Genomic DNA, 15,213 nt, shown 5'->3' on the forward strand with positions numbered 1-15,213 from the left:
AGTCAAAGATCAAAGTCACAGCAAATATTGAAAGACTGAATCTTTGGAGAAAAAAAATGTTTCCCAATGTAACTTTTGATCTTTAATCTTTCATACTTCCTATGATCCAATTTTATCTTAAGAATCATTTGTCTGTAATAACTGGAGAATGCTACTTTAAATATATAAGAAGATAAGTTTTTAAGTCACAAGGTCAAAGCATAATTTGGTGAAATTTTGGTACATAGTCCAAAAAATAACTGCTGGAAACGAAAATGTTGCCAAATTTTCAGTCTGCTTGATAATTTCCCAATAAGATGGAGAAGACCTATATAGTTGTTTTGTTCAAAGATTATAGGTCAAGGTCAAAGAAGATATTCATTGAAAAGTCTTTGGGAGGTTGAATAATGCCCCACATGAGAAATTTTGTTTTAAACTTCAATGATATTTTATACACAAAACAACAAACAATCAGTTAAATTAAACAACTTCACAAATAAAGTAATGTTAATTGATGAAGAGGTTTACAAATCGAGGACGACCTCATTATTTGTTAAACCGGATTTTCGGATGTAGTACGGGATTGGTTTACGGTTTACAAATTTGACCTATTTCTTGTTTTGCTGAACATTTTTTACTGACGAAAAAGAATGTTTTCTAGAAGAATAATACGATCTACACCTTCATTCAAGGTAATTCTTTACAAGTATTCAATTGGTCATACCGTAAAACACTGAAGCATGCTATTTATTCTATTTAGAGAAAATGAATTACAAAAAATAGCTGACCCAGCTGATTGACGTACGTTCCTGATTGACCTGCCACTACATCACATTAGTACATGTAGACATGGACAGAGACATAGAATGTAGAAGTTATAAAACGCCTATGTAATTTGATAATCAGTCTCTGTAAAAAATGTAAAATGATGCCAGTTTACTGGCCCAGTGCACAGGCAAATTATGACAGGGGCATTAACAGTCAAGACAGAATTAATAGATAATACAACAAACGACCAGGCAACTGCATACACTGATGTATCATGCATGGGAAACCCAGGACCATGTGGAGCTGGTGCAATCATCTTCACAGAAAACTTGAGACCAGCAATACAACTACATAGAACTGTCGCTCAAAGAGGATCCATCTTGCTAGCAGAGCTGGTAGTAATTGTGATTGTACTGGAATTTTGTATACTGGAAAGACTATACAACACCATCACCACACTTAAGATCTTCTCTGACAGTCAAAGTGCAGTAGGACTCCTAACACTAAATCTGGCATCCAAATCCTACATTGATGTGATTTCGAGACATCAGAAAACACATCGAGGACCTAAGAACTAAAGGGATGGAAATTTGCATCCTATGGACACCAGGACACGCAAATATTCAAGGGAACGATGAAGCAGACTTACTGACAAAGCAAGCAGCAGAAAAAGCAACACAACTCTTGCCAAAAAAACAACATAATTACCCTTCAAGACGTAAAACAAGGTGCACACAAGAGTGTCATGCTGAAGTGGCAAAGACAATGGGAATTAAGCGACACAGAAAGAGACCTTTTTGAGATAACACCAAACGTTAAAAACATCCCAACTTTGATTGTACTATCCAACCTAAAAATTCTTCAGCATCTTTATACAACTAAGAGCTGGCTATACCACCCTTAACTACTATAAACAACGCACAGGGCAAAACACCACCGATTTATGCAGCTGTGGAACTAGGGAAACACAGCAACACTACCTCACAGAGTGCCCCAACTACGAGTGTTATAGAGAAGAAATGTACCATCAAATTACAAAGGAAATTGGAATCTGTAAAATCAACACAGGCACCCTGCTAGGAAGACTAGAACAAGAAAACACAGAAGAATATAAACGGAAGTTAGAAATCATTTTGGCCTTTATTGCAAAAACAGGACGTTTCGACTTACCAGAACATCTGCAATCTCAATTGTAACAGCAAAAACAAAATTAAAGTACATGGAGGAAGATACACATAGGGCGTAATATGCACCAATGAGAACAGTTGTGCCATAAGGCCATAAGATTGAGGATTTGGTGGATCAGACAGAGTTTTACTGTCAATGGTTAATTTTCATTTTCTGCATTTTGAATACAAATTTACTTTGGCTCATGAACATTTGTATTGTTTACAAAGTTGCTTTATAAAATTTATTTGGAGGTAAAGTGGATGATATTACAAAATAAAAAGATGTTATTTTCATTATCAGTTATAATATTTTTGTGCCCCCAGCAACTGAAGGGCAACTGAAAAAAGGGAAGCATCTGTCCCTCTGTCCTCCTTCCGTCCTTCCACCCCATTAATATGGTTATAAAGCTATTTCACACAACTCCTCCTACAGTTTGAATGTGACGAAAGAGTTTAGTATGGTACTTGAACTAAAGTGTGCATTCTTGTGGTTGTGTTGTGTTGTTGGGTGTCTAAGTTTCATTTGTACACGAACGACAAATGCCAAGTATACTCTTTAACAGGTTTTCCTTGAAATCTACTGGTAGCGTGATTAAGGGAATCCTGGTCAAATAAATAAAATAAATGGATCCTGGTGTAGTCTGAACGAAGTCTTGTAAGTGAACATAAACAAAAAGTCGAATAAAGTTCAATACTGTTTTATTAAAATCACACTACTTTAACAAAGTTACAAGTATAACACAATGTACATCTAACTTCAGGCTCAACAATATGGCTGTCCTCTCTACTAAATAAACTCAACTGTCCTCTCCTCACTATAAATTCTCTCTCCCTTCCTATCTCACACTTTTTCTCTCTTTTATATGACTCCTACAAGCCTGTATACAAATATAGACTACTAGGGCAGCCGGGCTTCGTGCTGTCCGTGCTCCAGTGATCCAGGCTCCAGGTGTTCCGTGCACCTTCCATAAATTTACTAGGGCAACATATGCAAAACATTAGGGCTCCTTAGTCAACCAGAAATTTAAATATAACTCCTAATTAATATAATCTCTGATGATCTCTAACTGTATTAAATGGCTATGTGTGAAAATACAGATGTATGTAAACCTGATACAATCAGATAACATGCTTGACCTAACATATAAAAATGTTACAGTTATGCAGTTTTCACTTTGCTGGCTGTTTGCACATATATATTGAAGGTGTGCATGTGGTCAGGATTTGATTTTTATTGATATTACCTTGTTTGGGGAGATAGTTGAACTTTGTACAGTGAATTATACACCTATGTGCTCCCATGTTTATCTTTGTGTATTTTAAAATGAAGCATAAAATCTGCTGGGACATTTGTGTCTCCCAGCAGTGGCAGATCAAAGGGGGACCCCTTTTTTGGACGAACAATGCATTTGAATGGGAACATATGGTTGAAACCCCCCTCCCTTTATCCTTAAAAATGTCTGGATCTACCCATGCCCAGAAACAATAATATCTAAAAGAAAGTCCTAAATTTACTTTGTTATAATACAATTACTTCATTGTTGAGTGCAGGGGGCATCATCACTTATGCTGAGTTCACACGTTATTCGAATTTGTTTCGCATTAACTAATTTGAATTAGTTTAATTCGCATTTGAAACGTTTTACGTCCTAATGTCAACTCTAATTGTAATTTGCAATGTGATTTAAATTTGCTAAACTGTCCAAACGACGTTAAGTTTTAATTTGTATTAACTTAAAAGCGTATTTTAATGCGAATTGGATAATTCGAATTAGCAAATTCGCCTCAATTCAAATTAGAAAAGAAGAGTGTGTGAACGCGATTGGCGAATTTGATTCCCTTTAGATTCAAATTCAATTCGAATTAAATGTATGTGTGAACAAGGCATTAGTCTAGTTTTATTTGTAATGCTGATTAATTTCAGCAAAGTTATTTTTTGTTGTGCCCTTTTCTCTTTTCTTTTTTAATCAACTAAAAAAAGATTAAATTTATAGCACCCTTTAACTTAAGAATCAACTTACCTGGTCTCTTCCATATTTATTCACTGTCGTGACTACTGACTCTAATCATCAAAGTGTACCATTAAAATTTTAAAATACATTTGTAGCTTTATTTATTTAAGACTGATTTTTTTAAAAATTTCAGTTAAATGGTTTCATAAAGAAAAATATTCATCAAAGCAGTGTAAGACACAATTCTAAGGTATATGAGCTGAGAGTATACCAGATTAAACCAGAAAGTGTAAAGCCCTTTATGGAGTTGTCTAAAGAGTGGCTCCATCTACGAACACAGCACTCTGTATTGATTGGCTATTGGACTAGTGAAATAGGTGGTATTAATGATATGGTACACATCTGGGAATATGGTAGGTACAATGTATAATCAGCATCTAGCTAAAAATTCCACTAAAATCCATGCTAAGGGCCCTCTTGAACATGCACTGACTGAGTTGTTAGTTTTTACTCCATGTGGAATAGAAACAAAGTTATGTACAGTACTGGGATAATTCCTTATTATGGCTACATTGCATATGTAAATTGTACAATAAATGTGACAAATAGTTGAATTAAAAGATTTCTTTGGAAAGTTTTTATATTGTACTCAAGAAATGTAAGAAGTTCAAGGATGTATGGAGCCAGTTTGTTCCTAAATATTTTAAAGACCTCAGAAATTTCAGCATATAGTTAAAACAAATAATCTGATAATGGAAATGATATATTTCAAACATATAACCTTCACTTTCATCCCTCCTCTGTTAACCACAAATCAATACTGTTCCACAGTAAGAAATTTACACTTAGATATGTCAGAAATTACTGTAAGGCAGTATAGCTTTAAACTTGTGACTGATGTTTCTGCTTATGTACCATCTGATAAATAGAACGTCACTCTTTAATAATAATAAATATTAAAAACATACAAATCCTATTGGGCACAAGGTTTGTCAGTTGACTTTAGTTAATTTATAAGCAGGATTGAAAAAAATACACCTTAATGCTATTTGTCGGCCATTACTGGACATCACAAAAGTTCCCGTAAAATTTTGATGTCCTTACAGAAAATATCCGACGCAACAATAGAAAAGTGATTGTTGTATGACGGCAAAAGTTCAACTGGCACAGATTTCCAAATAGTGATAAGATGTAAACATGTAGTGAATAGATTTTGTGAAATTAAAGTGATAAAAGTAGAATTTTATGATTGATGGTCAAAAGTCATGTCTGCTGTACTTTTACTTCCTGTACAATTTCAGATAGTTTGGATCACAGAGCCAAAGTAAGACAAGCTTTAGCTAGTGATGCCTCCTGGATAGCTAATTACTTTGGCAAAATATTACCAATGATGACACGACAGGAGAATTCTCTATTGGTACCTAATGGAGAAGTCAATCTTAATCAGCAAGATCTCAAAGGTTTGTCATTTACTAAATTTTTAGTACATTTGTACCTAATTGGGAACCCTGTATCAATCAGATATAATCTGTGGTATGAGTGCCAATGAAACAAATCTCCATCCAAGTCACGATTTGTAAAAGTAAACTATTTAGGTCAAGGTACATTCTTCATCATAGAGCCTTGACTAATACTGAACAACAAGCTATAAAAGGCCCCAAAAATGATGAGTGTAACCATTCAAGCAAACTAAATCAGTCTGATTGTACACATACTTCATAACATTGTACATGATCAGAAGAGGGTAATTGTATAAAATTGAATGTTTTCATTTGTTTTCAGATTTATAATTTTTTTCTTTCAGGTGTTTATGAACTGGAAGTTTTCAATGGTAAAACAGTTGACCGACCTGATGACAAATTACTGGGATCTTTCACAGGACTGATTGGACCACTCAACACTGGTACGCTATTTTTCTTGTTGTTACCTGTGTTATTAGAGTCTGGATAATTGGAAAGGTTTTCAAAATCCCAGAAACTAGTTATATAATTCTTTGGAAAATGAGTCAAAATGAAATTTGTGGTTCATCTATTCCTATTTAATTTGATATTTCGGTTATCTCCCCTGGAAACTTTGTGAAAATCAAAAGTGGATATGTCAATCAAAAGTTGCCTCTGTTTTCTGATTTTACTTGAATATTCTACTGATTTTCCATTAAAATATCTTAATTTGATTTGGAAAGTATTCTAATTTTTGTCGAGCCTTCGACTTTAGTCGAAAAAGCGAGACTAAGCGATCCTACATTCCATCGTCGTCGTCGTCGGTGTCGTCGTCGGCGGCGTCCACAAATATTCACTCTGTGGTTAAAGTTTTTGAAATTTTAATAACTTTCTTAAACTATACTGAATTTCTACCAAACTTGGACAGAAGCTTGTTTATGATCATAAGAAAGTATCCAGAAGTAAATTTTGTAAAAATAAAATTCCATTTTTTCCGTATTTTACTTATAAATGGACTTAGTTTTTCTGCGAGGAAACATTACATTCACTCTGTGGTTAAAGTTTTTAAAATTTTAATAACTTTCATAAACTATCCTTGATTTGTACCAAACTTGGACAGAAGCTTGTTTATGATCATAAATAGTATCAAGAAGAAAATTTTGTAAAAATAAATTTCCACTTTTCCGTATTTTACTTATAAATGGACTTAGTTTTTCTGCGAGGAAACATTACATTCACTCTGTGGTTAAAGTTTTTGAAATTTTAATAACTTTCATAAACTATCCTTGATTTGTACCAAACTTGGACAGAAGCTTGTTTATGATCATAAGATAGTATCAAGAAGAAAATTTTGTAAAAATAAATTTCCACTTTTCCGTATTTTACTTATAAATGGACTTAGTTTTTTTGCCAGAAACAAAACATTCACTCTGTGGTTTAAGTTTTTAAAATTTTTATAATGTTCTTAAACTATCCTGGATTTCTACCAAACTTAGACAAAAGCTTGTTTCTGATCATAAGATATTATTCAGAAGTAAATTTAAAAAAAAAAAAATTCACTTTTTCCGTATTTTACTTATAAATGGACTTAGTTTTTCTTCCAGTTAACATTACATACAGTCTGCAGTTAAAGTTTATAAAACATTTATTAGATTCATAAACTATCCTGGATTTTTTACCAAACTTGGAAGCTTCTTTCAATCAAAAGACAGTATAGAGAGGGAAATTTTTATTGATGTTTTTCTTCATTTTTGTTGAGTCTGCGATTAACAGCAAAAGTAGGCGAGACACTGGGTTCCGTGGAACCCTTACAAATTTTTTAAATAATATCTGAAATTTAATTTTAATAGAATTGTGGTAAAACTTTTCTATCAAAGACATGGTTACCTCCCTTTAGAAACATACTTTCAGATTTAAAAGGAACTTTATAACAATTTTTTTCTTGTCCAATTTCTATATTGTTCATGTAATAAACATTTTAAAACAGGAAAATTTCTCTTCCCTTTTGTCATTTTTGTCAAGCCTGCAACTTTTGAACGGATAGTGTTCCGGCGGCAGCGGTGTTAGCTAACTTCTTGAAAGCTTTATATTTTAGAAGGTGGAAGACCTGGATGCTTCATACTTTGTATATAGATGCCTCATGTTATGAAGTTTTCGTCAGTCACATGTCCAAATTTATTTGACCTCATTTTCATGGTTCAGTGACTACTTGAAAAAAAAGTTAAGATTTTTTGTAATGTTAAATTCTCTCTTATTATAAGTAATAGGATAACTATATGTGGTATGTGCTTACCTTCCAAGGTCCTCCTGCCCACAAGACAGTTTTCACTTGACCTCGACCTCATTTCATGGATCAGTGAACAAGGTTAAGTTTTGGTGGTCAAGTCCATATCTCAGATACTATAAGCAATAGGTCTAGTATATTTGGTGTATGGAAGGACTGTAAGGTGTACATGTCCACATGGCAGGTGTCATCTGACCTTGACCTCATTTTCATGATTCAGTGGTTATAGTTAAGTTTTTGTGTTTTAGTCTGTTTTTCTTATACTGTATGCAATAGGTCTATTTGGTGTATGGAATGATTGTAAGGTGTACATGTCTTGCTGGCAGGTGTCATCTGACCTTGACCTCATTTTCATGGTTCAGTGGTCAAAGTTAAGTTTTCGGTTTTGATCTTTTTTCTAATACTATATGCAATAGGTCTACTATATTTGGTGTATGGATATATCCAATGATCTATATGTCAGTCCCACAGTTTTTATTTGACCTTGACCTCATTTTCACGGTTCATTGCTCAGTGTTAAGTTTTTGTGTTTTGGTCTGTTATTCTTAAACTATAAGCAATAGGTCAACTACATTTGTTGTATAGATGAATTGTTAGCTGTACATGCCTGACTGGCATGGTTCAACTGACTTTGACCTCATTTTTATGGTTCATTGGTCAATGGTTAGTTTTCTTGGTTAATGTTAAGTTTATGTGACAGTTGTAGTAAAGCTTTATATTTAGGACTGTCAACATAATATCAATGATTAATAAAGAAGGCGAGACATTTCAGTGTGTGCACTCTTGTTAATTTAGATAGAAATCCAAAGAATAAAAAAGTATATTGATAAATGTATTCTAGAATTTTAATTCATTAAGACATCTTAAAAGACATTTCACTCTTCTTTTTTTTTAAGCCTGCAACCTGTGGTTCCACAAGTCAGTAGATGATATGGTAGACAGTTTAAAGAAAGTGAATACTAAAGGTTAAATTTCTGTCATTTTTATACGACCGCAAAAATTGAAAAATTTTTTGTCGTATATTGGTATGATGTTGGCGTCGTCGTCGTCGTCTTCGTCCGAAGACATTTGGTTTTCGCACTATAACTTTAGTATAAGTAAATAGAAATCTATGAAATTTAAACACAAGGTTTATGACCATAAAAGGAAGGTAGGGATTGATTTTTGGTGTTTTGCCTAACAGTTTAGGAATAAGGGGCCAAAAAGGGCCCAAATAAGCATTTTTCTTGGTTTTTTGCACAATAACTTTAGTATAAGAAAACAGAAATCTATGAAATTTTAACATAAGGTTTATGACCACAAAAGGAAGGTTGGGATTGATTTTGGGAGTTTTGGTCCCAACAGTTTAGGAATTAGGGGCCAAAAAAAGGTCCCAAATAAGCATTTTTCTTGGTTTTTGCACAATAACTTTAGTATAAGTAAACAGAAATCTATGAAATTTTAACACAAGGTTTATGACCACAAAAGGAAGGTTGGTATTGATTTTGGGAGTGTTGGTCCCAACAGTTTAGGAATAAAGGGCTAAAAGGGTTCAAAATTAAACTTTGTTTGATTTCATCAAAAAATGAATTATTTGGGTTCTTTGATATGCCAAATCTAACCATGTATTTAGATTCTTAATTTTTGGTCCTGTTTTCAAATTGGTCTACATTAAGGTCCAAAGGGTCCAAAATTAAACTTAGTTTGATTTTAACAGAAATTGAATTCTTGGGGTTCTTTGATATGATGATGCTAAACATGTAGCTAGATTTTTGATTATGGGCCCAGTTTTCAAGTTGGTCCAAATCAGGGTCCAAAATTAAACTTTGTTTGATTCCAACAAAAATTGAATATATGGGGTTTTCAATATGCTGAATCTAACCATGTATTTAGATTTTTAATAGTTGGGCCCAGTAATCAAATTGTTCCACATTAAGGTCTAAAGGGTCTAAAATTGAACATTATTTGATTTCATCAAAAATTGAATTCTTGGGGTTCTATGATATGCTGAATCTAACCATGTATTTAGATTTTTAATAGTTGGGCCCAGTAATCAAATTGTTCCACATTAAGGTCTAAAGGGTCTAAAATTGAACATTATTTGATTTCATCAAAAATTGAATTCTTGGGGTTCTATGATATGCTGAATCTAACCATGTATTTAGATTTTGGATATTGGACCATAATAGGTAAATGTCCAATTTAAAAATTTCAAGTTTTTAAGTTCTTAGACCACATTCATTCTGTGTCAGAAACCTATGTTGTGTCAACTATTTAATCACAATCCAAATTCAGAGCTGTATCAAGCTTAAATGTTGTGTCCATACTTGCCCCAACTGTTCAGGGTTCGACCTCTGTGGTAGATAAAGCTGCGCCCTGCGGAGCATCTGGTTATTCTTTAACACACACTTGTATTCTATTTTATTCGATGAAAACAGTCGGACAATTTAACAAGACTTTATATACTTTAAAGTGCTTTGAATGTGAAAATAAAAATGTTTTATGTTTAATATAGTTTTTAATAATGTGTCAGAATAAAAATGTTTGTTGATTTAGGCGCAAAACCACTTTCACTGACCTTGACTATTAATTTGTTTTAATTTCGAGGATGAATTAGGAGTACCACAAGTAAACAATGAACTTTGGCAGCAAAACAGTAAATTGTGGTCATTTAAGACCTAAACCACTGCATTCACAGGCGAAAAGAAAATAAAAACTGAAGTTTAAGTAATGCAAATCCAACTTATTTGGTGGGACCTCCTCCAAATGTAGTCCTGATCAGGTTACGCAGGAAAAGAAGTTAACATGGATGATTGATCAGATGCAATTTATCTTTGGTTTACTTTCAGGATCTACTGCAACAGGTCATTCACGTTTGCTGATGCCAACTCCATGGTCACCGCTGAAGTGAATCTGTCATATGTCCATGGTCATCATTTGGTACAATGATTTGATGAAAGAAAGGGGCTGAGGATATCCAGTATTATGTAATAATGTGTTTGTCTGTATAGCCACTTTGTATTATTCTTTAAAGTTTTAAGTTGTTATGTTCAGTGCAATGTATATTTTCAATCTACTTTATTTTACAATGTCAAAACATGTCAGTTGTTACATTTTTTACAATGAAATTTTATTCATGGTTGTTTATTAAAATTATATTTTTTGCAATGAGTTTAAAAATTGTATGTTTACTTTTTGTTGAACTTGGATCTTCTAAATGTTATTTATAGTTTAATAGTCATTTGTTATTGAAACAAAATTAAAACTTAAGCAGTCAATGATATAATAAATTTGTTAAGATTTAACATCCATAACTTTTTACTTATTTATTCAGAGTCAAACAAACTTGTCTTCCATTTTTTTTTTTTTTTTTTTTTTCATATTTACACATGTCAGTGGCTGCTTTATATTTTTACATTTACACGTCTATGGGTTCTTATTCATTCAAGTAAACAAGTGTTCAAATCATACTTTTTAAGTGTTTGATATATGAATTTTAATTTTATATACATGTAGTATAATTAAGAAAGATTTTGCAAACTTTGTGTTTTGTTATATTAATCAGTAAGTTAATTATAGAAAAGTTGATTGATAAATTATTTATGAACATTAAGAGCAAATCTCTTCTATTTCTATTTACAGAGTAATATAGGTAATATTGAAAATATTTTATTTTTACAAAATTCTGCAACTGTAAAATGGATGCAATTAATTGGAAATATCAATATTTTTGTGATTGATATTTGTATTATTTTAAATGTCATTTTAATATTGGAATTAAGTCAATTTGGTTGCCTATTGCTTCTGCTTTACCCAATACTAAAATGTCACCATTGAAACTTCCATATTGCATGCAAGAGTAAAAAATTCCAATGTTTTTAGTCAAATCATTTTATACTCAAGTTGATACAAGTAATAATTAGATGTTGAATATCCACTTTTTATATCATTTTTGATATATATAAAATTTATTGTTATATACTTATACAAGGTGCTTAGTTATTTTATATTATAATAAAATAATTGGAAAAACTTTAAGTTGTTTTATGTTATTTTGAAAACTTCATTTTCTATTTAACAAGGTTCTTAGTTCAGCCCTGGCCTCAGTTTAGTCTGGCTTTATTCTTACATCACTAAATCCAGTTCACCTCCATCTCCTTCAACTAAACTGCAAGCTCTTTAAAAGCAGTTTTTTCTTGGGAAAATTTGAGCCATTAGTTTTCATACATGAAAGTTATGTATTAAATGGTAGATGTTGATAAGTAACCAACTTAAATTACCTTTTCTCCAGCTATATGATCCTATATTGAAAATTAGTTTCCCTTGAACAAATTCCTGGTTTTTGATGAAATCAAGTCGGCATCAATACCAATATGTTCAAACGTTTTCATCACATGTTCTTAGCAACTATTGGAAGAGAATTACTTCATATTTGGTCAGGAATCCAAGTGATTAGTTGTAATATGTGAACACCTTTTGGATATGTCAGATGCCTGCATTTGTTTGAGAATACTTTGAATTGTTAAATAGTTTGAATGAACTTTGAACAAAAATCAACACAACTATACGGAATGAAATAATTTCCTGTTTAAAATTGGTATACACTTAGTACATGTATGTCTGCTGTAATAATCATGTTTTAATTTATGAAAAGATAAAAATATCACATTAACAACATTATTAAGGTAGGTACCTATCAAAATGTTTAAACCCCACTGCAATTGTTTGCACCCGTCCCAAGTCAGGAACCTGATATTCAGTGGTCATTTGTTGATGTGGTTCACATGTTTTTCTTGTTTCTCGAGTTTTATATAGATAAGACAATTGGTTTTCCTGTTTGAATGGTTTTATACAAGTCATTTTTGGGGGCCCTTTATAGCCTGCTGTTCAATGTGAGCTAAGGCTCTGTTGAATAAAGTACTTTGACCTATAATGGTTTACTTTTACAAATTGTTTCTTGGATGGATAGGCCTCATTGGCACTCATACCATATCTTCTTGTATCTATTTTAATTTATTTATGAAATAAGGTCAATGTTAGGTTTAACCCTGTCATACAGACAATTTTATATTCAATATAGTTGATATATAACTCCACTATTGTGATTTTAAGTATATTGTGTCTATGGTAAAGGTTTTGCTACAATTATCATGATCAGATGAATACAGCAAGAGATATGTACATCTTGCCATCATTCAATACACCAAATATAGCAACACCAGCTTATCTATAATACTAAAATTACGAGGTCCAATTTGTCAGCCGTCATCGGGTAAAAACGACAAATCAAAGAATTGCAACTCTATATATAACTAATATAGGACAATGGTGTAGATTAAAAATTACACCACTCCAGACCCTTAGTTTTCAGCATAATTAATATTGCCAATAATTAACAAGTTCCGGGTCGAATCCGATACCGATACAAATAGTATACTCAGCTATTACCTTATCTGTACGTTCCGCATTTGACAGGCGCACCACCAAACGGTGTATTTAGGATTTTGCTATATACACGGGTCATAATCAAAGGACTGACACTACTAAATTCAATCATTGTCAAATTGTTCCCTATTGTAGTTTTATTCAGCAATCAGCAAGACTTTCTAAGATAACTAATATAGGACAATGCTGTTGATTAAAAAATACTCCATTCCTGGATAGCCAGGACCTTTTGTTTTCCAAATAATTAATATTTCCAATAACTGATAAGTTCCAGGTCGACGGGTTCAAACAGAAAGATTTGAAAGCAGAGAAAACTGTGTATCTTATAATCGACATGACTTATCAGATGACAATACCAATTACTAAAATAAGGCTTAGGCATAGTTATACACTTTAATTCAGTCACGGACCCGCGATATCACGGGTGTGTACTTGTAGTATCTAAGAAGCAGAGCTCACTATGAAAACTCTACGTCAACCAATGAACCATGAAAATGTGGTTAGATCAGACAAACCCAGCAAGACCAGTATATACACCTTACAATCATTGCATACACTTATTGTCCCTTTTGCTTATATCTGAAAAATGGACCAAACCATAAGCTTCATATTGGTCAATGAACCATGAAATTTAAGCCCCACTCAAGCAGACATGCAGTTGTTAATTTCTGTGTCATTTGGTCTCTTGTGGAGAGTTGTCTCATTGGTAATCATACCACATGTTTTTTTTATATGTGTTAGACTCAGATTGACGTCCAATTGTTTGATCCTCAAATCGACATCTAATGTGCCGTCATTTATTGCCAAAACGACGTTCGATTTATTATAGTCTTATCTTGTCGATGTTCAATATCAATGAATAATAAAATAACAAATTGCTGCACTTACACTTATACATGTATATTGATAAATGGCATGTGAGTATATGTTAATAATCGAAATCGGACTTCTCTTTAACTGAACTTTACTATGCGTTTACTTTTCTACATTGGCTAGAGGTAAAGGGGAGGGTTGAGATCTCAAAAACATGTTAACACCACCACATTTTTTGCGCCTGTCCCAAATCAGGAGCCTCTGGCCTTTGTTAGTCTTGTATGATTTTTTATTTTAGTTTCTTGTGTATAATTTGGAGTTAAGTATGACATCCATTATCACTGAACTAGTATATATATTAGTTATGGGGCCAGCTGAAGGACGCCTCTGGTTGCTGGAGGTTCTTGCTGCATTGAAGACCTATTGGTGACTTTCTGCTGCATATTTGTTTTTCGGAATTCTTTTGTTTTCAGTTATTTTTAAATTCCAATTGTTTTACATGTTCAATGTCATGGACTTTAATTGCCGTCTTTATCATTGTTGAAGGACGTACGGTTGTCCATAGATATCAGGAGATCTGGTATGAGTGCAAATGTGGCGACTCTCCATCCAAGTCACAATTTATAAAAGAAAACCGTTAAAATACGTTCAACATGGAACCCTGGCTCACACGAAAAGCAAGCTATAAAGATAAAGGTCTATATGCTAGTAATTGCTTACATCCACTTCATTTGAACTATGATGTATAGTTGACCGATTAGCAATTACACCACATATAAAAATATTGACCTAGAACTGTCTTTACTACTCTCACAGGTAATCCAAGTTTCAGTTTTGTTATCAAAAAAAGTAAAATCACAAAAAAACTGAACTCTGAGGAAATTTAAAACAGAAAGTCCCTAATCAAATGGCAAAATCAAATGATAAAACACATCAAATGAATGGACAACAACTGTCATATTCCTGACTTGGTAGATATTTTCAAATATAGAAAATGGTGGATTGAACCTGGTTTTATAGAGCTAAACCTCTCACTTTTATGACAGCGCATCAAATTCCGTTATTTGTACAACGATGCAAAACTGTTGTAAACTGTTTTTTGTCCCCATTTCGGCAGTTTTGTTTATTTGTTTTAGATATATTTCTGTATAATATGGCAATATTGGCCCAAAAAGTCTTGGCGTTTTGATCTTTCCATAGGTCCATTAAAATGGACGTCGATTAGAGAAGCTAAAAATTGGATGTTGATTAGGGGAGCAAAGAATTGGCCGTCGATTTGAAATCTTATTGTGACGTCAACTTTGGACGTCAATTTGAGGAATGGACATCTATTAGAGACTGGACGTCGATCTGAGTCTTACACATGTACCGGTCTCAGATTTCCA

At 32.9% G+C, this 15,213-nt stretch overlaps 1 protein-coding gene across 1 annotated transcript; it reads left to right on the forward strand.

The window, feature by feature from the left end:
- Nucleotides 1–562: 562 nt before the first annotated feature.
- Nucleotides 563–10,618, forward strand: LOC143080869 (protein NipSnap homolog 3A-like). Its single transcript, XM_076256972.1, has 6 exons — nucleotides 563–671; nucleotides 4,062–4,281; nucleotides 5,170–5,328; nucleotides 5,673–5,771; nucleotides 8,488–8,556; nucleotides 10,420–10,618. Exons 1-6 carry the CDS (start codon nucleotides 630–632, stop codon nucleotides 10,479–10,481), a joined length of 651 nt encoding a protein of 216 aa, XP_076113087.1. The 5' UTR covers nucleotides 563–629; the 3' UTR covers nucleotides 10,482–10,618.
- The last annotated feature ends 4,595 nt before the right edge of the window (nucleotides 10,619–15,213 follow it).

This window comes from Mytilus galloprovincialis, chromosome 6, assembly GCF_965363235.1.
Source record: "Mytilus galloprovincialis chromosome 6, xbMytGall1.hap1.1, whole genome shotgun sequence".
Classification (NCBI taxonomy): domain Eukaryota; kingdom Metazoa; phylum Mollusca; class Bivalvia; order Mytilida; family Mytilidae; genus Mytilus; species Mytilus galloprovincialis.